This window comes from Muntiacus reevesi, chromosome 1 (genome assembly GCF_963930625.1).
Source record: "Muntiacus reevesi chromosome 1, mMunRee1.1, whole genome shotgun sequence".
Lineage (NCBI taxonomy): Eukaryota > Metazoa > Chordata > Mammalia > Artiodactyla > Cervidae > Muntiacus > Muntiacus reevesi.
The window spans coordinates 15921709-15947776 of record NC_089249.1 but is presented as its reverse complement, the minus strand read 5'-3'; the positions used below and the strand labels follow the sequence as shown (position 1 = coordinate 15947776).

Below are 26068 nucleotides of genomic sequence, written 5' to 3'. Positions count from 1 at the left end.
AAAAGATAGAGGGATGGAGGACCACAAGTCAAGAGATTAGTTTCGGATATGTTAAACTTAAGATACCTACTACCCATCTAAGGGGAGGAGATAGGTAGGCATACATTATATAAGTCTGGAGAGTTTAGGGGACAGTCACAGCTAGAGATAGAAATTTGGGAGCCATTGACGAATAGAAGATTTTCAAAACCAAGATTGTTAAATGAGATCAACAAGAGAACAGACATAGAGACAAAGATAACACTGTCTTGGGGAACTCAGAACACTGCGAAGAAGAGGTTCCCTGTTGTGTCCAAGAAACCAAGTGAAGAAATTACTTCAAAAAGGAGAGAACACTTAATTATATCAAAATGGTATTGGGAAATTAAAAAAAAGATTTGAGAACTATTAGATCTGGCAATATTGGGTTGATGACTTTTGATAAACACCTCTGTAGTGGACTGGAAAACATGAAAACCTAATTTCAAGGGGTTCACAAGAGAATCAAAATGAGCAAAAAGGAGAGAGAAGGTGAGCACAGAAAACTCTCCTGAGGAACACTGCATGAAGAAGAGCAGAGAAATGGGGAGGCAGCTTGAGAAGTGGGATTAAGGGAAGGTTTTTCTGCCTATAAGATGGGAGATGTGTTTGGGTACAGACAAAAATGATCCAATACATTAAAAAAAAAAAAAAAAAGGATGAGAAGAAAGAGAATAAATGTAGGAGCAAAGTTCTTGAGGTGAGAGGGAAAGGGTTCCAGGATATGAGCACAGAGGCTGGCCACAGAAGGAAGCAGGGACAGTCCATTCCCTGTGACAGAGGGGAGACATAGGATATGGTGGTACAGACAGACAGTAGATGCAGAGGTGGGAAGATGACTTCTTACCATGAACTCTAACTACTACCATCATAACCTTCAGCATCAGTTCTCTTTTGGGATGGTCTCCTCACATCTACTCACACTCCTCTGGCCTATCTAGTAGCCAGAATATCTTTAAAAATAAATGAAGTCACACCACTTCCCTTCCCAAATCCATCCAGTGCTTTCTTTCCCACATCACTTAGAAGAAAGTTGAAAGTCCTACACAACCTTACGTTGTTTGATTCTTGCTTACCTCTTGTACTTTATCCAGCACTCTCCCTCTGGCACAACATTGTCTAGCTTTTCTGTTTTTTCTTAAGCATACCAAAATATCCTCTCATCCAGAGACACTGAACTCATTCTCTCTGGTACATTCCTCTTCCAGAATATTCCCAGAACTATTCTCAGAGATTATCCTCTTCTAGATATTTTCAAAGATCCTTTTCATAGTTATCCAAGTTTCTGCTCAAATTTTCTCAAGAGAGGCTCTTCCTTATTCCCTTAAGTTTTCCCTTTCTCTGTATCCTTCTTCAGAACACTTATCACTACTTGCCATTGTATCAAGATACTTATTTGTTTACTTTTTAATCCCCCTACTGTAAGGGAAACTCCACAAGGCAAAGACTTAATTTGTATTTCAAGGCTTAGAACACAGCATACAAATCTCAATAAACATTTGTAGAGTAAATGAATGAATGACTTAAAAAATATACAGGGTCACTTATTTCTGGATTAGGAAGATTTCAAAGATTAACACTTAAGTTTTTTGAGTTTCTGACATTCTGAAAGGAAATCATTGTGAAAGAATTCAATTCATTGATTTTATGTTAAAAAATACATATAAGAAGACTAACTTTGAGATGAAATATGCATTAAACAGTTACCTGATCTTTGAGAAATTTTCTGATGTTTCGATGGGCTCGGGAACATTCTGTTAACAAGCTGAGAACTGGAGTGAGACCCTCTCTATAGCTGCTTCCCTACAAAGAAACACATGCTGCATTAGTTTATAATAGTATTACTTTTCTTCATATAACTGAGTATATTAATACTCCTCTTTTTGAGGGGGAGATATTTTATGTTACCAAAGCTGTAAAAACTATTTTACAAATTATTTTCTTAAAAAATTTCTATTTCATGAGTTTTCGTCATGCTTACTAATGCTTATTTGTATCCTTCTTGATTTTTCCTGCATTTTATAGGATTCTCACTGGCTCAGACAATGGGCTGAAAGGCAGCAAAGGTTTTCATGACCGACCCAAACTAACTTTCTGCCTTTTAATATAGTTACTTGACAAAGACAGTGATCAGAAAGGAGAAAATAAGCAGCTTACAGAGGCAATTTTCCTTTAAAGGTGTCTTTTGGGTGTTATGGAAAGTATTTATCATCAATTTTTTTGGGGGGAGGGGGATAATTTTTACTTCTAGAACTTATAAAATACCTACACTAGAAAATTACTTTTTCCTTTGTTTTCAGGCACTAGTCACAATTTTGGTGTCACATCAACACAATTTTCAGCTTTAAACAAATAAATTCACTTGGTTTCAGCAATCTGTCATTTATGGTAAATAAAAAGCTTTCCAGAGTATAAATAATTATTCAGGATATCAGCTATAAAAAATATAGATTCAAAAATCACATCCTGTGATGTTGGTATATGTGTACAATTACATTCTTTAGAAGCATCTTCTCCATTTTATCAGTATTACCTTGTCTATTCTCTTCTCCATAAAATTGAGTAAGACATGAATGGCTTCCATATTCATACCATTGTATACCATGGTATTGCTTTTCAAAACTGTTTCTTTCTCAGCTGTTTTATCACTGGGCAGTTCATCTAGAGTCGTTGCTTCTTGGGCTGTTTCTTCATGGGTTAATGGACAAATGAGAACATCCAAACAAGAGACCGGAACATTGCTTAAAAGGTTGACTGCATTGCTGAAAAGCAATTTAAAAAGACAATATTTTAATTTGATTGAATAGTCCTTTAAAATGCAAACACAGTAAGACTTTTAGGAGTCAATTAAAATTCTTCTTTTTCAAAATAAGCCTTTAATATTATTTGGCATTTACTGACTAAGAGACAGAAAATAAAGAGAACTGTTTCAAATACACACATGGCAAATTAGAAAGAACAGATGTTAAATGGACATACACAATCACATGATGTCATGTCACTTTCTGAAATGCTAAAATAGGAATTAGTGAGCTTTAACACTAGCTCTTTAACTTTATTATGATACAATACTAGTCTTGCAGTTTTTCCTTGGGGTTTTAAATCCTTTTGTGGATCCACTGGTGTTTTATTATTCCTTAGATTACAACATAAAGCATTTGAGAAGCACTGTATATAAGCAGCTTATCACGGCGGCAACAGCATTAAGAACCAAATATTGCAGGATTAAGTTTTGTCCTTCCTAGATGTAGAAATACAATTTTTAGATCATCCCCTTTTTCATAAGACATTTGCCGAAAATGGTAAATGGTGCTTTTTCTCTCTCTCTCATCCCCAGATTTCTTTAAAAGAGGCCAATATAGCTATTTCAAGTCTTCATTCCCCTAGGCCTTTCTTGCTATGTATTAATGGAATCACGAGCCTAGTATGTACACCAGTAGGGGGAACCCAAACCTTGTATTTTTTGGTATTCCCTAAAAATTTTGTTCTGCTTGGTGTGTAAGAGATTAAAATGACATTAACAATTTAAAAATCAGACATGCTCTTATTTAATATATTTTCCTTCAGGTATTATTTCATATTTTTTCATTTAAAAGGAGAGGTGGTGTTCTGCGCTAACTGGATCTTAAAAGCCTGTGCCTCAGAACTTCCTGATAAACAACAATGGAGAGACAGGCATTACATTTCCTAGTGACAGAGAAGCAGATCTAAAAATAACCACATCCTGACTAAAAATAAACTCTTGCAAATGCAATTTAAAAGTCTAACCACTTGGAAACCAAATTCAGGGCTTAATCTAACTGATGCGGTCTTAATTTAGACCACAGTAGTTTCTTTTAATTTAGATTATAGTGACACCCTCAAAAATAAAAAATAAACAAAAACAAAACAGAAATAAAATACAAAATATTTTCTCTCCTCTGCCCTGAAGTGTGGCTACATTTCCCTAAGAATGGGTATTTCTTTTCTTTCTTTTTATATTATGGGAAAAAAATTTTGTAAGAACTCCAGGTTTAAAAAGTAGACAATGGAGAACAGTAAGTGGTTAAAGGGCATCAAAAAAATCAGAACCAAGAAGAAAAATAATTTAACAAGTCCTATGAATGAATGGTTCCTGATAAAATACAAGTTATTTGGTTCTACCCACAAAGAACCTACTACAGCTGCTGCTGCTGCTATCACTGCTGCTACTATTCAACAAAGTCTCTTTTTGGTTATTTGTAAATGATCACAATTGGCTGAAATACAATAGTTTTCCCTCAAGCCTTCCTTTAAAAATTTTTGCAATTATCTGTAGATAATTATCTATAGATAAAAATATTGCTCTTAACTTAAACATTTGAGAACTATTATTAGATATCATAGATTTACTGGGGGTAAAAGAAAAAAAATAGAACTCTTAATTAATTTCTAAAACCATAAAATCCATTTTGAAATGTTACTGGTATTTTTTCAACACAGAGGGCAATAGGCTGGTATCTAACACTGAGACCACACTGAAAAGTTTAAGGTGATGCATTACATTATAAAGGACTGCTTCCCTTTAAATTCATCTAAAATTAGCAGTTTCTAGGAATTTGGTAAATTTAAAAAATAAAATGTAGAGTTTGAATCAACAAATATTTGGAGGTTTTAGACTTTTCAAGAAAAGGTTCAATTTTCTCGTTTCTTATTGAACAACTGGGTTACCAAACAACTACAAAATTAATTTTCTGGCTCACTATGTTCAAGCTATTCTTTTTAAGTAAGGAAAGCCAGCTTTTTGAGTTCTGTCACTTCTCTGACAGTTTTATTTGTGGTAAAAGAGTGTATGAAATTCTCCAGCTACCAGGAAGTCAGTGGCTATGCACAGATCTGCACAATGGTGTTTGCATTCCTACTCCAGGGGGTAGAAATACTGTGTATATTACTCTCCCCTTTTCAGCCTCCTAGAGATCATTAATCACTGGGACATGACATCCTCCCACTCAAGCTCCCAGCCCCCTCCTGATATGCAGATTCAAAAGCAGGGCCTATTTAGAGCTCCTTAATGCTCTGATTAAAGTCTTGTTACTTGTGGGAGAAGGAAGGCAATATGAAATCCAGTCCTGTATCAATCGCTGGGCTAAACATAATTTAATACCAGATGACACTGAGGAGCATGATAACAGTATAAGCAGACCTACAGCTGTTAGCAAACTTTTCTGGTCAAATGTATCTTCTTTATATTGGGAGCTCACATACCTTTTTTCATGGCTGGAAAATCTATTTATATCAATCTCAAGATCTCCAAAAGATTTTCAGAGGTAAATACCTAAGTTTACCTTAATCTAACTCAATTCAGTAATTATTAATTACTTATGCCAGGCATTTTTAGACTGGTATTATGAAGAAAACAGAGGTAAATCCCTCCCCTTCTGGAGCTCATTTTCTAGCATGCAGAGATCAGTCAAAACAATAAAGCTGATTGCGTAGAAGGTGATAAAAGGTGTGAGAGTAAAATTCAAGAGGGTAAAGGGACATGTGTACGGTCGTTTAGCCACACAAACTTCTTGGCAGTTCTTCACACCTGCCGCTGCTCCTGCCCTGGGCCCTTTGCTTCTGCGCTATTTCCTGGACCGCCCTTTCCCCACACAGTCAAAGGGCTCACTCATTCCCTCACTTCCTTTAAGTCTTCGCTGAAATGATACCATCTAGGTGAGGTCTGCCCAGATTACCCTATTCAAAACTACAACTCATCAACTTAGTTGGTGAGCCTTGGAGAACAAAGGTCATACTCTCTTTATGTTTGTTGCCTCTAGGGCTCAACATAGTGTCTAACACATAGTAAGTACTCAGTTTATAAATATAAACCAAAATGAAATGTTCCAATTTTCAAACATTTATCAAAAGTCTGCCATGTGTGAGACATTATGCTTATTTTTTAACATTTTGTATTTGTAATACGTGTATCAGATCAGCACACTGTACTCCTTAAATGCACATAATGTTATATGTCAATTATGACTCGGTAAAGCTAGGGAAAAAAAGACATTATGCTTAGCACTGTAATGAGGTGTCATTAGGTGCTAAACTGCCCCCTTAAATATGTGAAATAAAATGAATTGGTCTAAACAAAGAACAACAAAAAAAGCAAGGAAGCAAGTACTTTTCAAATACACACTGGCACTTTTGGATACAAAAAAAAAAAGAAAGAAATCTTTGTAGATGCCAATGTGTTGAGTGAAAGAATTAGGCTGAGAAGTTGAAGGAAATTAAATCAGATCTGGTCCTTCCCTCTCCTTTCTTCTCTAGCATGCGGGCCATCCCCATCTTCCCCCTTCTCTCCAAAATAAAACAAAACCACAACCACATCCACAAGCAACTCTTCTTTTTTTTTGGCTAAGTGTTTAGCATAAGCTTACTGATTATGGACAAGAGGGCTGAAAATACTCTCAGGCAGATAGCAGAGATAGACAGAATTAGGATGTCCTTTAATGGAGCCACAAAGGTGGGTCATACCAACAATTTACTTTTTACCATAAATACAGACAAAAGGAAATGAAATAGAACATATAGATTTTAGAAACTATATAAAATTCAGATTAGTGGTAATAAAGCTGATGTCAGGGTCAGTTGTCTTTGTCAGCTAGTTCATTTTATCTCTATGTCCATGTCCTCCTGATTTCTCTAGGGGAAAAGAGAAAGGCACTGTCTTACAGAGACAACGTATCAGAGAAAGCTTCTGCTCAGCCATATTTTTACTCACTTGTCTCCTAGCGCACCTTAGCAGGCTCCTGATGTGCCTGCCAAGCATCGGGCTTGATAAAATCTTAGATTAACAGAAAAGAGATTTCACTACACAATCACAATATATATAAAGAAACAGCTTTCTAAACAAAATATCAAAATTGAAGAAACTTTAAAGAAGAGATTTAGAATGAAATATTGACTCTCAAAGCCAATATGCTCATTATAATAACAGTAACAGAAGCAGCAGTGGCAGTAGGGTTGTGGTGCTGGCAGGAGCAGCTTCTCCCCCATTTACTGAGAACTTACTCCATACCAGGGAGGGATGGCTTTACTAATTTCTCATTTAATCACTATTACAATCGTTTGAATTTGCTGACAACGCATAACCATCTACCACACTATCTAGGTTTACTTATTTCATTACATTTTTCTTCTTAAAAAAAAAGCAAAAACAAATTTACAAAATAAAGGTAAAAATGGAATGAGATGTTGAAATATGAAACATTCTGATTTATCTTTAAAATGATGCTTTTAACTACACACATTCAGAGCCACTACAACTGGGCAGAATTCAGTAGATGTTACAATTCTAATAAGGTTCTTAAAATAACCCTTTGAGGCTGATAGAGTTTTTCTGCATTTAAATAGATTAGCTTAGAGTCATTACTGCTCAAATGATACTAATCACTTTAATTCTGATTAAAGGGACATGCAAGGCCAGTCCAGATAAACTGTCATGTCAGCAGCAACCTCAATCTCCAAGGAAAGCCTTTTAGAAATACATATAAATCTGTCTGTGGGTTTAGGGACATTCCTTCTTATTTACAGTAGAGCTAACACATAATTTATCAGAGCAACTTATAAGATAAAAATAAATTTAAAGCAAAATGTTTTTTAAATTTAAGAAAAATAAATATTTAAAGCAAATATCACCAGAAAGTAAAATAAAGACATCAGATTACTTTAAAAAAAAAATCTTTTCTTGTTAAAACCTCTATACAGTTTTGCTCTCTTTTGATGAATACTGGGTACTGTTTTAAAATATTAAATTCACTCTTCAGAGAAATCCTTAGCAATGTTTTTGTGACTAGTGTAACAATTGCCATATGAGAAGACTTTCTTCTCATCTCCTTGTATGAATGTCATTTAACTTGCAATATCAGATTTCCAAAATAAAAAAATTTATATCTGGGCTTATAAACCCAGTTTCTTTTAGCTTTAATATCTAGGTTTCCAGTGTTTCTTGTTATGAAAAAATTAGTGAGACAAAAATGCTTAATAAAATCTTTTTTAGAGGATTTGAGTTACTGCAGTTAACCTGATTATTTTTTAAGACACAGTTCCAGATATTTAAAGGAACTTTTGATCTGTAGCTGCAGAAAACAGTATACCTTTTAACTGTGAAGAAAACAATTTTTTGAAGGCTTGCAGGGCAGAGTACATAGGTAACCCACTGACAAACTGAGTACAATATCAAATGATAAACTGCCAATCATAACTAAAATAATATGGATATGACTGAAAAATAACAAGGGTATGTTTTATTTTACAGTCTGGTTGTATTTCTATACAGTTTTACTTAAGCTATATTTTGGATATACTATATATTTTGGATATACTGTATGTACTGTGTATACTGTAAATATAATGTATGTTTTGGATAATTTCTAACGGTAATTTCTATTATTAGAAGAACCCAATTTTAAATTGTTTTTAAAGGAGATTTAATGCCAAAGTTTACAAATTTGAATTTATTTGAATTGCTTAAAATGCCACTTGTGTTCTTACAGAATAAAACACCATAGACAATCTCATGTTAAAGTCAGAAGTGTTGTTACTACTAATCTGACATAAAATAGAAAGTAAGAGAACTAGAAAAATGCATTAATACTTCTTCAGTTGTTCTCAGAGAATGATAACTTTTAATAGCAGTCCATAATAGCTCTAGTAGGCAAGTCACAAAACTTGAACTATTTTTTTATATATTGATACTTGAGACTGTGACCCAATTCTTAAATAAGCTTTTAAAATTTAATTAACATTGCTTAAGATATACTTTTTGATAAACCCTCTTACAATGAAAATAGAGTATTAGTTTAAGTGTAGTAATTAAAATCAGGGTTCAGCCCCAAGCTCTTTCACTTATACACAATCTCAGAGAAGCTGCTTGATTTTTCTATGACTTAGTTTCATCACGTATTGAAAGGGAAAAATAGTACCTACCTCATAAGATTGATGTGATGATTAAAAGAGGTTAGTTTTTATAAAGCACTCAGCATAATGCTACGCACAGTATTCAACAACTGTGTGCTATTATTATTGTTGTTCTGGGTTTTATTGTTGAATGCAACAAATGCCAAATTCTCTTCTCTTGTTGAGGGGCTCAATATAACAAAGTCAAAGGAAACAGAATGAAAATTTCTCACCAGGGCATAGTAATGACTTTTGACCTACTGGCTACCTGATTTACTATAACATTTCCACTTTCTTGTGTTTTTAACAATTAAAATCAGATGCATAAAAACAATAAGAACTGATTATGTCTTTCATTGAGATACCAACAGAGGTTACTTACCTGTGTAGCTCTTCTGTTTTGTCTTCAGTTGGACCTACGATTAGTAAACAATGGCGAAGGACAGCTGCCATGACGCGGAACTGATGAGACTCACTCTGTGGCAAACAGAAGAGAAGGAAGACTGGAGATTCAAAGAACGCTTTGACAAAGAGTCTGGTACATTACCACGCTCCTGGGAGCCATCCTATGGCATATCAGACCCCCAAAACACCTGTTCTCATGCCATACATAATAGACACCAGGATAGTCCAGGAACAATTTCCCAGGTAACACTAAGTGAACAGTCATCTCATATGAACAGCTACAGCTACTGCCAGAAATGGCTGAAACCAGAAATTGTTGATCTGGCCTCTCCCTTATGACATGTCAGTCAAAGAGAATAATGATCAGATCCATATATTAACTACTCTGTTTTACCTGATCACAAGATTCAATGCAACTGGGGATCTTTTCCATTTCCAGAAAGTCTAGATTCTTTTGTTGGATAGTATACTGTTCCAGTTTACAAGTCAGTATAAAAATTCAAACAGATATAATACTATCAGATATTTCAGAAGCAGGTTGTGTGTTCTCAATAAAAATATCTTCTCTCTTAAATTTCAAAGACAATGGATTAAAACCTACTAATCTATCTACTTCATTTTATTGAATCTTCTTAATCTCCTAATTCCTCCCAATCTTGCTCCTAGGCTCTCCAAAGTGACAAGCAAGTGATAAAATACAAGCAATCTGAGTTTAATCTCCTATTTTCCTAATGTTTACTCATTGGTAGTAGTATTAAAGACAGGTAGAGTCAGATAGCTCAGCTGGTAAAGAATCTGCTTGCAATGTGGGAGACCCCAGTTTGATTCCAGGGTGAGGAAGATCGGCTAGAGAGCGAATAGGCTACCCACTCCAGTATTCTTGGGCTTTCCTTGTGGCTCAGCTGGTAAAGAATCTGCCTGCAATGCGGGAGGCCTGGGTTCAATCCCTGGGTTGGGAAGATCCCCTGAAGAAGAGAAAGGCTACCCACTCCAGTAGTCAGGCCTAGAGAATTCCATGGACTGTACAGTCCATGGGGTCGCAAAGAGTTGGACACGACTGAGCAACTTTCACTTTCAGAGAGTCAGAGGGAAAGCAAATAATAGGAAATAAACTAAGCTCTGAATAATCATTTGGCTTACCTCTTTATTTTTAATGAGATCTTGGGCCACTACAATTTTTTTAACCATCTGCATCAAGGTCGTATCTTTTTTATTTCAGATCTTTAGTAATTAAGAAGACATATGAAATTAGTGATAATTATCTATTATAATCAGATCCTGGATATGTTACATTTTAGGAAGTTTCCAATTACTTCAAAAGCTATTAAAAACTTTAAAGTTTTGTTTATATATATATATATATATATATATATATATATAATTGATTTCAAGTCTATGTAAAGTGAAATATGGCTACACATTATACATATATAGGACTGATGCTGAAGTTGAAGCTCCAATACTTTGGCCACCTGATGTGAAGAGCCAACTTAATGGAAAAGACCCTGTTGCTGGGAATGATTGAAGGCAGGAGAAGAGGGTGACAGAGGATGAGAATGGTTGGGATGGCATCACTGATCCAATGGACATGAACTTGGGCAAACTCCGGGAGATAGTGAGGGACAGGGAAGCCTGGCATGCTGCAGTCCATGGGGTTGTGAAGAGTTGGACATGACTTAATGACTGAACAACAACATCTTATATTCCTATATATAACTTAGCCCTTCTAGAAAGATGCCTTTTATAAAATCTAACAAATAACAGCACAGTTTCATTACTCATAATGTAATATTTTGAATATCTCAATATTTCATATGTCAATACTGAAATATTTCAATATTTTGAAATAACACTATCACGTTTGATTTGGAAAAGATGAAGGTCTCAATGGCATGATAGAAAAAGCACTGCAGTTAGAGTCAAGAGTATAGGTTGTGACTTTAGGCAAATCACATAGCTTCTCTGAGTCAGTTTCCTCTATGCAGCTCTACAAACATGAGACTGCTGGGGTTACAAAAGGATTAAAGAAGCTGATATACATGAAAATGCTTAGTACTTTCAATGAAACATTTGAGGGTGAGGGGAAAGGATGAAGTAGGAAGAAATCAAAAGGGAAGACTGATAGAGCTCAAATGAGTGATAAGGAAATTATTGTGTGTTGGGGAGGGGGGAACCAGTGGAATGCTAGAGATGCTAAGAGCTTGGAATGAATGCTGTTCTACTTGCCATCCATCTTCAAATGCCTGAATCAAAATCCTCTAATATGCAAATTACTTTTACATACATCACATTACATGAAGCACACTGAAATGCATGTGAAATTCATCTATTACTTAACTCTTGGGGTTCCCTGGTGTCTCAGATGATAAAGAATCGCTTGCAATGCGGGAGACCTGAGTTTGATCCCTAAGTTGGGAAGATACCTTGGAGGAGGGCATGGCAATCCACTCCAGTATTCTTGCCTGAAGAATCCCCATGGAGAGAGGAGCCTGGCAGGCTAGTCCATGGGGTTGCAAAGAGTCGGGCACGACTGAGCAACTAACCATGGCAGTTAACTCTTAAAAAGATCATATTTTCTTTGGTTTGGATAATTAACTAGGAATACACTTCAACACTAGATTTTTCTTTATTTTAAATATCACATCATTCTTTTCTCCTGCTGATGTCAACAAGCCTCTTGCAAAACTGCATGCTGGTCTTTCCACTACTCTTTTCACTTCTGCAAGTGAAAATCCTACTTCTTTCCATCCCTTCTCCTCCAGTCCCAATCTTTGTGACACCAATTCCAAGGTTGTACCTTGTCTGCATATCCTCTTTTACTGTAAATACACTAAATTCTATTTCTGTACTCAAAATAAATACTAAAGTCCCTGGAGTTTTTGCCATAGTTATCGCTGATTCCTTTTCATCCTCCAGGTCTCAGAGAAACCCCTTCTTGGACCACCTTATCTAAGTAGATTCCTTCTTTTATTATTCTCTTTCACTGTGTTTTGTTATGATTTCTTTCAGGGAATCATAATCTGTAATTTCACATGTTTATATGCTTACATAGGCATTGTTTTCTCCATCTATTACCTTCACAAGTTTAGAGGGCATATGTTTAATAAATGTTCAATATTTTTTAATGTAAATAAAATATAAAAAAGTGCTCAAATCCTAAGTGTACAGCTAGATAAACTTTCACAAAATGAGCACGTCCATACAACCAGCATGAAAACAAAGCAATGGCAGGACTGAGAACCTCAGAACTGCCCTCATGACCTCTTCAAATGAGCTCCTCAATTGTAATTCTAAAAAATAACATCATAGGTGAGTGATTTTTGTTGTCATGAATTTTATATGAAGGGAATCATAAAATAGAGACCCTTCTGCATCTGGTTGTGGGACTCAGCCACTTTGCTCTGTGCAGTTGTAATTTGTTCATTTTCATCACTTGAGATTAGTGTTATTGGAAGTGCTGGTCTGCACTTTTTGCCACTGATCTGCAATGCCATGAGGACAGAAGGTACACTTGAACATTTAGAAACTTTTCAAGCAGTTTGACATTGTGTATAATACTGTATTATAAAAGAGTTCCATTTTGACATCTAGGGAAAACAATCTGTTTCCTCACAGCTAGGTTAGGAAGTCACTGCTGAATATGAGTATATTATAATTCACATATCCATCCTACTCTTGCCAGACACTTGGGCTATACTGAAGAGTGCTGCTATGAACATGTACATACTCTCTTACATATCATCTGGTACACTGGGTCATATACATAAGACACACTTTAGGAAGTTCCACAAAACAGTGTTTCAGAGTGTTGGTACCAGCTTATACATCTACAGCCATGCCCACACTTGATAGTATCAGCCTTTTAAATCTGCCATTCGGTGCATGTACAGAGATTTTATTATGCATTTTCCCAATGGCTGATAATGTTGAACACATTTTTTTCTTATAAGTAATTTGTATAGCTCTTTTATGAGGTGCCTGCTTAAGCTTTTTGCATATTTTTCCATCGGGTTGATTGACATTGTTTGTAGAACTTCTTTAAAGCATTCTTGGTAGAGTACCTATTGCATATATGTATTACAAATATAATTTCCCATTTGGTAGCCTGCTTTTTTACCTTCTTCTCTTGACAAACTCATTTTAATGAAAGCCAGTTTGTCAATTTTTCCTTTATGGTTTGATCTTTATTTTGTACTGTTTTAAAAATCTTTCGTATTTAAGAAATGTTTGATTTATTTAAAATAGAGTCATGAAGATAATCTTCTGCTTTTTTCCAAAAGCTTTTATTACTTTACCTTTTACATTTTTAAATCTCTTACCCATCACAAATTAATTTTTTCTGTATGGTATAAGGTAGAGATTTAAATTTATTTATTTAGTTTTGGCTGTGCTGGGTCTTTGTTGCTACATGCGGGCTTTCGCTAGTTACAATGAGTAGGGGCTACTCTCTAGTTGTGGTGTGTGGGCTTCTCATTGCAGTGGCTTCTCTTGTTGCGAGCACGGCCTCTAGGCATAACACAGGCTCAATAGTTGTGACTTGCTGGCTCCAGAGTGTGGGTTCAGGAGTTGTGGCCCACAGCTTAGTTGCCCCGTGGCATGTGGAATCTTGCTAGACCAGGGATCAAACCTGTGTCCCCTGCATTGGCAAGCAGATTCTTAACCATTGGACTACCAGGGAAGTCCCTAAATTCATTTTTAATTGATTACAAAACTCACCTTTTCCCACTGCACTTCAATGTTACCTGTATCATAACTCAGTTGACTATATATGTATATGCTTGTTTCTAAACTTTTTATTCTATTATTAGTCTATGGCTCAATAAATATTTATTGAATAAGAGCTATCATTTAAGATGTCTTACTTAACAAAGGTTAGAGTGGACATGATTTCCTACTATCAGTTATTCTGCTGGGTGACTACATAAATAAACTCTTTGATCTTCACTGTCTTCATCTGTCAAATGAGATTAATATTCCTCCTGTCTCATATAGATGCTTGAAGGATTAAATATAGTTGCTCATTACAAAACAGTATACAAACAACTTATAAACTGTCATTTACTTCTTCAAGAGCTTAGATTTGATATTTTTAGGGCATCAACATTTTCTCCTCTGTAATCCTACTATCTCCAAAGATTGATAAGGAAAAAAAATCCCTAAGACAAAGAGAGGAGGAAGAAAGAGAAAAGCAAGCAAGCTTGTTGGGACAGTGGAAATCAAAATGAGATAACACTAAAAGAGAGGTAGAAATTCATGAAACTCTTTGGAATCTTTTTTTGGTGGGGGGACCTTTCTATATAGACTTTGCTTCTTATTTACAGATTCCACTACTGTACCATTACTTCCAAGTTCAAGTTGGTTTTAGAAAAGGCAGAGGAACCAGAGATCAAATTGCTAACATCCAATGGATCATTGAAAAAGCAAGAGAGTTCCAGAAAAACATCTACTTCTGCTTTATTGACAATGCCAAAGCCTTTGACTGTGTGTATCACAATAAACTGTGGAAAATTCTGAAAGAGACGGGCATACCAGACCATTTGACCTGCCTCTTGAGAAACCTGTATGCAGGTCAGGAAGCAACAGTTAGAAGTGGACATGGAACAACACACTGGTTCCAAATAGGAAAAAGGGTACGTCAAGGTTGTATACTGTCACCCTGCTTATTTAACTTATATGCAGAGTATATCATGAGAAACGCTGGGCTGGAGGAAGCACAAGCTGGAATCAAGATTGCCGGGAGAAATATCAATAACCTCAGATATGCAGATGTCACCACCCTTATGGCAGAAAGTGAGGAAGAACTAAAGAGCTTCTTGATGAAAGTGAAAGAGGAGAGTGAAAATGTTGGCTTAAAGCTCAACATTCAGAAAACTAAGATCATAGCATCTGGTTCCATCACTTCATGGCAGATAGATGGGGAAACAGTGGAAACAGTGGCTGACTTTATTTTTCTGGGCTCCAAAATCACTGCAGATGGTGATTGCAGCCATGAAATTAAAAGATGCTTACTCCTTGGAAGGAAAATTATGACCAACCTAGATAGCATATTAAAAAGCAGAGACATTACTTTGCCAACAAAGGTCCATCTAGTCAAGGCTGTGGTTTTTACAGTGGTCATGTATGGATGTGAGAGTTGGACTATAAAGAAAGCTGAGCGCCGAAGAATTGATGCTTTTGAACTGCTGGTGTTGGAGAAGACTCTTGAGAGTCCCTTGGACTGCAAGGAGATCCAACCAGCCCATCCTAGGGGAGATCAGTCCTGGGTATTCATTGGAAGGACTGATGTTGAAGCTGAAACTCTAATACTTTGGCCACCTGATGGGAAGAGCTAACTCATTAGAAAAGACCCTGATGCTGGGAAAGATTGAGGGCAGGAGGAGAAGGGGACGACAGAGGATGAGATGGTTGTATGGCATCATCAACTTGATGGACAAGGGTTTGGGTGGACTCTGGGAGTTGGTGATGGACAGGAAGGCCTGGCATGCTGCGGTTCATGGGGTTGCCAAGAGTCAGACACGACTGAGCGACTGAACTGAGCTGAACTGAACTGTACCATTGCTTTTTTCTACTATGCAATCTGGAATATTTTCATTTTTGTTTGGTAAAGGTATCAATATCTTCCTACCTTTTCACTGAAAGCTGTAACTGATCTAATCAAGGTCTGAGAAAAAAGTCTGAAAGGAGAATACTTCACACCAGTGAGTCCTAAACAGGCTATGTTATCCCAGGGTAGTTCTAATTAGTTCAAGAAGGTTTAGGAAACTGGTCCTATGAAAATTCAATTTCAATTCTACAAAAAGTGAAACATAAATACACACGTACACACAAACGTACACTTGTACTCCTACCTGGAAATATAGCTATACCCTGGGTAGTATTTCACCCTGTATTTTACCCAGGCTATTTTTCAGTTATTTGTCCTTCTAAATTATATATGTTCAAAGATCTGTCTCTTTATAGGCAAAGATTAAATATTCTACCTCCACATCTTTTACAGCTAACATGGTGCTGGGCATAAAGTAATAAATGTTTTTTTGAATTAACTTACAAAGGGAAATATAAATGCCATAAAATAGTGTGCTGTATCTTCAAAAAAGCTAGAATCTGCTCTCTAAACAATGTTATTAAATGTTTTAGGTTTCTAGAAAAAAATTTTAATAGTTTTGAAAATTTTGAAGGTATCATAAACTTTCTTTCCTCCCCATCACTTTGGGCTATTTCTCTTATATATTTCTATTTATGCAGATTGCACAGACTGTATCACATTTTATTTTTCATAAAACAAATACTCACTTAAACATTTACTCTGTGCTAGGTACATTGCTTAGCAGAAAGACTAAGACAGTGAGGTCAGACATACCTCCAAAGATCTAGAATACATGGCATTTGTAGCATCTGTATATTCTGAGGTAGTTCTTTATTTTCAAACATACAGAAAATGGAGAGAAGAACAGTAAATAATATGACAAAACAGTTATGTATCCATCTGTTGACATGTCTGATTTTCCTATTGTACTGTTAGTTCTCTGAGGGCAAAGATGCTTTATAATGCATATTGTGTACCTAATACAAAACTCTGCATGTGTTGGGGACAAAATAAATGTTTGTTGAAAAAATGATTCAGTTAAAAGAGATCAGCTTTATTTTTAATTAAATAATGTCATGTATTTTTTTCACATTTCCTTCCAAGTCTCTAAAATAATGATGGAATCAATCTCTTCTGTTACAGTGTGACATTCCAACTGACTCCTAAAGATACTCACTGTCTTGTCTCACTCAAACAGCATCCTTTAATACTCAGACACTTGTACCACTTCTCTGTTTGTGCTTGGTTGTCTGGCTCTAACATGTGTGCTGGTTCTTATATTTTTTCATTACATTGAACGGATACCTAGGAAACACTGCAGAAGGGAACATGTGTTAAAAGTAAGGGATCTCTAGAGTAACATGCTTTCCTCAATGAGCCAAGAGATTTAGCAAAGTGTTAAAACAGGAAGAAGACAGGATCATTTCCATGAACTTTTCTAGAATTGACTTTGGGTCCTATAAAAGGAATCACTTGACCATTTAAAATACACTACTATCAGGAAAGGGAGAGAAAAAGACAAGGGGGAAGGTAGGGAGACAGACACCACATGTGGAAATAAGGCTAGCTACATTTCCTGATAAATGGAAAAGAATCTCCAAATTCTACTGATGGCATTGGCTTCCAGATAGGAATTTAACATTGAGGCATGAATCTAAAATGAACAAATTCCACTAATTTGCTAAACCTCAAGAAAAGTTTAATTTTCTGTTTCTGAGAATTATAAATGAACAGTCATAAAAATACCTACTGGAACAGTTAAAACCAAAACCAAACATGTTTTTTGTGACAACTGAGTTATAAAATAGGTAAAGATTTTAAAAAGTGAAATGCCCAGGTTTTGAAAGGTATAAACTAGCACTGTTCTTCTGAAGGTCAATATTTGGTAACACATATACATTTAAATACATATGATACATAAAAAAAAAAAACCCTAAAGTTTTGAAAAATCCTTTGGCGCAGGAATTTATCTACAAAGATTTTGTAAGAAAATTCACTGTATTACTATTTAAAATAGCAAACAACTGCAAAAAAACCCCAAATTCTTACACATAGGGCATTGGTTAAAGGTTGATGGATCCTTATGAAGGAATACTTTTAAGTATTTTTACACATATACTTGTGAGTGTTCTTTCATAAGGGCTTCCCTGGTGGCTCAGCTGGTAAAGAATCCTGCAATGCGGGAGACCTAGGTTCAATCCCTGGGTTGGGAACATCCCCTGGAGAAGAGAAAGGCTACCCACTCCGGTATTCTGGCCTGGAGAAGTCCATGAACTGTATAGCCCACGGGGTCACAAAGAGTCGGACATGATTGAGCAACTTTCACTTTCATTCTCTCATAAAGATTTATTATCTTTAACAAATATGAGAAGAAAGTGGTTATTAAAAATTTTTTTTTGGATGCAGAACTCTTTATATCCCAAATGAAGTCTAGTTACAACTTAAATTTAAAGAAAAATAACAATAGCAACAGCAACGATCAAAGGTGCTTTTTTAAAAGAAAGGGTGGGAACCTGAAACACTGTCCACTCAACCTCAGAGGTTACTCCTAGGAACTTTATGGGTTCAAGGAACACATCATGTAATCTACTACTCTTTAAGAACATTTATTGTGGGAAAGAAAAAAAGCAAGATGATAAAATGAATGCATTTTTGTAAAAAAAAAAAAAATACATATATATATATGTTTATATATTATACAATGAAGAATGGTTAGAAAGATATACAGCAAAATGCAAACAAGGCTTATCTCTGAGTGGTAGGTTTACAGGTAATTTGTACTTTCTTCTTGCTCATATGCTTTTTCCCTTAGACCTTTGCAGTATTATTTAGCAAGTATTTGTTTTCAGAATGAGGAAAGTATTATTTTTAAATCTGTATTTTAAAGTTGGATTCTTCCATACAGTCAGCTTTCCATATCCCTTTATTTCAGTTGGTATTTTAAAGTATTAACAATTCTTTAGATGATTGCTCACCTGGAGAAAGATCTCTTTAATCTGACAATCAAGTAGATATTAAAATTCAGGTAAATGAACTCTTCCTGACAAGAGGAAGAGTTTCTCTGCACCCTTACTATAGATTTTCTTTATGCCAAGTTGTAGTGTGTTAGTTGCTCAGTTGTGTCCAACTCTGTGAGTTCATGGACTGTAGCCTGCCAGGCTCCTCTGTCCATGGAATTCTCCAGGCAAGAATACCGGAATGGGTTGCCAGTAATACATCCTCCTCCAGAGGATCTTCCCGACCCAGGGATCAAACCCAGGTCTCCTGCATTGCAGGCGGATTCTTTACTGTCTGAGCCACCACGGAAGCCCAACTCAGTTTAGATGATCCCAATTTTGTTGGCCACATCCAAAGCATCATAGTCAAGTTGTAGACACCTCAATAAAAAGTACTCTATGATTTCTGTGTCTCTTACATGCTGTTCAATCTCTGAGAAAGGTTTCCTCCCCTCATTCTTTAAAAGGCCAAATCCTTCTCAGTCTTCAGATCTCAGGAGAGACTTTCAGAGGCCTTCTCTAACTATACTTAATATTCTCCATCATTATACTGTTTCTCTCCTAGCATTTAATACAATTTAAATTACATATTTGTTTACTAATTATCTGTCTCACCAATAAAACTGAAGTTTGCAGAGACTACCTGTACTATTCACCAATATATTTCACAATGCCTGGGTAATACCTGGCAATTGTTCATAAATATTTGTTGACTGACTGAATGAGTAAATGCTTGCTAAAATTTGAATTTAGAGACTTATGGAGACTCAAATGGTCTAAATTAACCTTTCCCATGCATGAGTGCGTGCATGTGAAGTCGCTTCAGTTGTGTCCAACTCTTTGCAACCCTATGGACTGTAGCCCACTAGTAGTCCATGGGATTCTCCAGGCAAGAGTACTGGAGTGGGTCTCCATGCCCTCCTCCAGGGGATCTTCCTGACCCAGGTATCAAACCTGGGTCTCTTAAGTCTCTTGCACTGGCAGGTGGGTTCTTTGCCACTAATGCCACCTGGGAAGCCCAACCTTCCCCATACTCTTATCTAAATGGGTTGGCAGACTCTGTTTTCAATACTGTTTACAACTTCTGATAACTTCAAAATAGCCCAGAGGCATATTAACTAGGTACATTTTACAAAGGTTGTATCAAGTGGATCCATGACTCACAAGGGGTTTGTTGAGATGTCCACTTCAGGACTACTGATCCTTTATGATGTATCTTTTGAAAAATAAACATCCTATAATACAGAGTACGTATCTGCCACTTCAACATTTTCTAAAGCCTCTTCCAGCCCTGCTATTAATTATAATTGAAGCACCCTAATTAGGGCTAATCTCGGTATACGGATATTTATTACACATCATTCCATACATATGCTGATATGCCACTGAACTATAAACCCTCTCTGTCAGGAATCTGAGAGGGTGTGAGCTACTGTTTTGGACACAATTTAAATAACAGGGGCTCCAACAATGGCACAGCAACAGTCTCAGAAAAGCAACTAAATGGAGAACTTAAAGCGACAGTGTAAGAAAAACCACCACAGAAGGCACCAAACAAGCACAGAGACACAACACTCTAAATACTCCCAAATATTTGGTTTCAAAGCACAAATGGAGCATGTGGGCTCTTTGCATCTTTTTCTGCCAAGTCCCAGGAAAAACTAACCATACTACAGTCATCTAAAACAGCTGTTAGGACTGATCTTCAAATATTTGGTTTCAAAATACAGACCTATTTGCACTTTAAAACTCAGATGCCTGCATACTGCTACTATAGCACCGCATTGAGATAGCCCTTCCAAAGTAGGGTGCTGGCAAAACCAGATCTTTATTCATGGTGAGAGCTGCCTCAGATGGACACAGGGAAATGGTAACTGAAGTCCTAAAGTCAACTGTCAGAAAAGATAATTTGCTCTGGCACCAAAATACTTTTTTTCTCTCTTTTCTTTTTTTAAGAAAGAGACTAAATTTTATGAGTTATTTAAGGTTAAAGAGAGGGGGTAAATGTGAAATGTTAAGATTGTAGAAGCAAGAGAAAACGTTCGTCCTCTTCATAGAAAACTGCTGACTTTCTTAAACTAATCTTGTTTAGCATACTGTTCTTGTGATACTCAAATATAAACTATCAAATCTTCCTCACTTTGGGTTGCTGGATGGTCCAAGCCACAGAAAAGGATCTTAGTCTAGAAATAAATCAAGTGGTTTAAAATAACCTTCCCATATTCTGGTGTAATTATACTGGTTTCCTAAGACTGTGTATCAGCATATATCTTAGCTGTATCCTACACTTCTGACAGTTATCTAATACTACAGAGTTAACACATCAGGAGACTGGTATGACAGGTGATAAACACAGTGTCTTTTACTCTTCTGAGCAGACATCCATTCTGACTGATTTCAACTGGCCTAAATATCTTAATGTTTCTTTAAAATAGCAGGCAATGAACATGCCTAGACCTTTATGAATCATTGCTTTGTTTCCCATCAACTCTTTTAATAATTTAAACCTTGTTTCTGAAAGAGGCACTTAAAAAAAAAAAAGACACACGACAGTACAACTCAGAAAAGGAACTAGGCATCTTATAAACAGCAGTCCATCCTCACCCTATTCTTTTGATAAGTGTCACACAGATGGAAAGAATAAGAGCTACAAATGGTTAAGAAATGTATCCTGAGTCATATAACTGATTAATGAGGGAATTGGAAACTTCTTCCATTTCCCTGTTTAGCATTCCTCTGTTTCAGGCAGCTCCCAAACCAATGAAATTCCAAGCAAATGAAAATACTCTTCTTGACCTTACCTCTTTATGCACCTTCCAACTGTCTACTGTCACATTGAAGAGAGCTTTAAGGGCCTCAATGGCACAGTCTGTCTCCTGAGGTGAGAGAGGAGGTCCATTATGGTCTATGGCCGATTCATATTCATCGGTCCACTTGATGCTAAAGGCACTTTCCAAGATCTGGGTTAGCAGCGGTAGTCCTTGGAGCTCGTAGCGCAATTGTGACCTGATGTCGGTGTGCAAAAGTGACAGGACGAAGAGCAAGCGCAAGTCAAAGCACTTAATGTCATTGATAAACTTTCGGTCCTTGCACTTTCTCAGGAGGTTACAAAGCTTTGCAGCAAGGTTAAGTTCCAGACTGAGCTGCTGTGCCATCTGACTGTTGAACACTATGTTACAAAGACATTTTAATGACTCCACAATAACTGGGAACTCTGACACCTTCTCCAAAGAATCATCCGACTCATTTAGCTTGGCTAGTCGCAGCAGTATCTGCATATTTTCCTTGGTTGTTACAGGAACTAAAACCTTTTTGTCTCTGGAGAGAATGCGGAGAACTTCCAGGCAGGACACTTGACATGTTGTTGGGATGTCCTTTAAAAGGACTTTAAATATGCCTTCGCAGAGTTTCTGGAAAACAAGAATGAGTATGAAAAACACGGTTATTTGGCTTAAGTGATTTAAAATGGACTGTTTCTCCATCAATGTATTAAATTGCAGTTCAAGATCTGCCTAGAAAAGATTTTTACTTTTTTAAAGTCACAGAATGTTAGAACTGAAAGACACCTTATATTTGGTGCACTTCTTTCACTTTACAGATTTGGAAATTGAGGGCCAGAAAGGTTAAGCTACTTGTATGAGGCCAGAATGAATTAGTGGGGTACCAACAGTTAGAGTATGGGTTTCCTAACTTCCAGCCTAATATTATTAGTTTAAAAGAGAATTAGTGACTTTATACAGATGAGTTTCAAATATTTTATATAAGCTTGTTCTCAAGAATTTTTAATATCAGACTACATATACTATGAGGATGGAAGGTAATCATCTGAATCATAGCTATTCCCCTCCTGGAAATAAAAATTAATGCCTCACGAACTGGTTCACATTTGGTCACAAGTATAGGCTCTTATAAAAAGACTTAAAGAAGCCTTCATTTTTGCCCAGTTTCAGCATTGCTAATGTCTTCTGAATTTATAGTACTATGGGCAGTAGTCCCATGTTATATAAACTTTAGAATTCTCTTTAGCTAATATGTAATAATTATCAAATGACCCCAGAGAAGATCTTTTGCTGACAACACTGTTAACAATTATTCCAAGTATTGGGTTCCAAAGAGGGCTCAGCTAGCATCTATGATTCCTTTCAGTCAATTGCAAAAAGGTGCCCCTCTCCACGCTAACTGCAGAAAGTGTTCCTACTGGGTGGTCAAATACCAAAAAAACCCTCTTCCTCCACGCAGCCCTGTGCCAGGACATATGGCTTGGGAAGCTCAGAGTGTGGGCAGGATCTTAGCTTTCCTTTATTCTCCTGGAGTAGGGCACAGATTACACAAATATACTAGTAGTCCTGGTTCCAAATCTTGCTACCACTATCTCAGAAATAATTCTTTATTTGGACCCAAAGTGTAATCTATCTTGAATTTTTTGAAAAAGTTTTTTCTGTCATTGCCAAATTTAAGAACCACGGATAATTCTCTTAAAAGTCAATGTCCAGTTTTCTTCTCCATAAACTGTAGATCTGGGTCTCTGAACCTCAAACCTTATATGAGGAGCAGCAGGTATAACCATTCCACTACCAACCATTTCTATACCTGTTACATTTTATAAAAACAAAAACAACAACAACTGTGACCAATACAAGGTTTTACAAAGTTTCTATTATTCTGTCATCAGACTTTAACTAAAAGAGGCTATCTGTGGGTCAAGAATTATGATCTTGGCAGAAATTTTAGGCCATGTGCATCTTCTCAGTACATCTGAGTCAAACAGCTATGGAAATGTCAATTTTAAATGTTCTGTGTTCTCTAGATGGAGATAGAAAGGAAATTAACCTAGCAAGCTAAAAAAAACTTCACTACATTGTTAACTCTATCCCTTAACAAACCTGATAACTAGAAGTGACTTCCACTTAATATTTTAATATCATCATAAAAGCATTTTTTTTCCCATGAATGCTGTTTTGGGATAGAGGAAAGTATAATATGCCCATTATTAAAAATATATAAAAAAGGAAAATTTCTCCAATTTCAGATTTTTCACATCCAAGACAAAGAAAAAAAAATCTTTTACACACTGTTTCTTATGGGCTATATTCCTGGGTGGTGGAGTTAAATAACCTTTGCTCCCATATAATTTTACCCAAGAAGGAATTATCTACATTCCTACTTAAGAAATACATAATAAATAAGATATTATAAAATATTATATATGTGAATTTGGAGTTCTACATATCTAATAAAACTCAGAAATCTTTAGTTCTTTTCTTTCTAAACCAAAAACAATAATAAAATCTCCTCTCCCCGCTCCAAATCTGTGGGTAGGAATGACTTCTTTCTTCCTCCACTGTCAGATTCAAGAAAGAAAAAGAGCAAAGTATGAACACAAATAGCCAAGGCTGTAAACCAAATGGACTGTTAAAACTCTGGGACATAAGAAGGCTACATAAAAGAGATTAGAGAGGCCTACAAAATTTATAGTTAAAAACTGCCTCACCTAAAGGCTTGCAGGAAATCCACAGCTGAGACTGTTTCAAGCATAGTTTTCAATCAGTTGTTTTTAGACATGTCATTTCTCATCACAGACTTGCCTCACATGACAACTGTTAGGTAGCTTTTTGCTATAATGTCTCTTGAAAAGTAATACCACTTCTTGGACAGTGAACCCCTCCCTTTTTTGTATTACAACTTAAAAAAATCAAAGACGTATTCAAAATATAAGAAGTGATATTTAACAGATACATTCATTGCTCTACTCAATACGATCATTTCTATTTAGAGAATATTATAAAGAAAAATTAAACCATGTACCGCATTTGGATGAAGCAGAAGTTTTTCTTTGCATACGAACACCAAGCAAGAACACTGAAGAGGTAGCATTCCTTATGATTCCCCCATCTGTTGAGTGCATGCACGACTCCTGTTTCAAAGGTGCTCTTGTTTCTTTATTTTGCCTTAACGGTATTTTCCTGTGCTATAACCAGTTGATTTTGATTTTACTCCTCCTAAAACATGCTTTGCTCTCTTCAAATGCTTTCCATAGCTCCCTGTGGCCCACAGAATGCAGCTGAAATAAGCTCAGTGTCCCCTTTCCTATATCTCTGTCATACACACACGCCCTTCCTTTTCTTTCCTTTCCAAGTGCTCCAAATGGACTGCCAGTCCCCTGACAATAAGTCCTGAACTTTCTCCCACCATTACTTCAGCATGGCCTACCCTGTCCCCATTTCCACCAGTTAGGACCCCACTCTTTTTCTAAGGTTTAATTTGAAGACTGAGGAGTCTAGAAGATTCCCCGGCCGCTCCCTCCGCTCTCCTTCTATACAGCACTTAGTTTCCACAAGCACTTAGTTCCTTATAGAGAGAGATGTTGGGGCATCTCACTCCTTCTCCAGTCTCCTTGAGAACAGAGGCTGTTTCACCTGTATCCCACTGACAGGCCCAGGTGTGCTGTAGCTGTTTTTAAGTGCAAGATACCCACACACTCCCAAAGATTATCTGCTTTAAAGTTTACTACCTGACTCTCCAGCCTCTTCCAAAGAACAATTCCTTTGTAGTCCTCCACCACCAGCCACCTCTCACTATCAAGCCTTCTCTTCCTCTTTTTGCAAATACAATAAATCATCATTACATAACATTTTAAGTACAAACTATTATTATTAACTTTCTAAGTATTTATTTATACAAACTTGTTATCACTGTTCAACTGTTATATTTTTTAATCTGAAAACTATTTTGGTATCTTAGATAACCATGAAACATAATTTTTTTCCATTAAAATTGATAGAAATATCTTCTGCTTTAAAATCTTTTCACTAAGAGGTAAGGTTTTCAGGAATGAATTAAAGTCATAAAGCAAAGCTTAGGTGTGCTCATAAAGTATAAGTACTTCAGAGAGGCTGACAAAAAGCCCTTTTAAAATGCTCATTAGGTTGCAGTGCACATGCTCAGTAGTGTCAGATTCTTTGCAACCCCAGGGACTGTAGCCCACTGTGCATGGTATTATCCCAGCAAGAACACTGAGGTGGGTTGCCATTTCCTTCTCCAGAGTATGTTCCCGACCCAGGGATCAAACCCACATCTCCTATATTGGCAGGTGGATTCTTTACCACTGAGCCACCTGGGAACCCCCCACTAGCTTAGTAGCCATGGCTATTTCCATAAA

General features: G+C 36.4%; 1 protein-coding gene across 5 annotated transcripts in view; it reads right to left on the bottom strand.

Moving 5' to 3' along the window:
* Window positions 1-26068, bottom strand: part of RIC8B (RIC8 guanine nucleotide exchange factor B) — a 100569-nt gene that overhangs the window by 42897 nt on the left and 31604 nt on the right. For all 5 annotated transcript variants that reach the window (XR_010663614.1, XR_010663617.1, XR_010663619.1 and 2 more), the window contains exons 3-6: window positions 21711-22319; window positions 9305-9399; window positions 2552-2780; window positions 1726-1821 (exon numbers count right to left, since the gene is read on the bottom strand). Coding sequence is in view for 2 of the 5 variants with exons in the window: in XM_065938423.1 (XP_065794495.1) it covers window positions 1726-1821; window positions 2552-2780; window positions 9305-9399; window positions 21711-22319 (1029 nt within the window). In the remaining 3 variants the exon portion in view is untranslated. The remainder of the gene's footprint in view (window positions 1-1725; window positions 1822-2551; window positions 2781-9304; window positions 9400-21710; window positions 22320-26068) is intronic.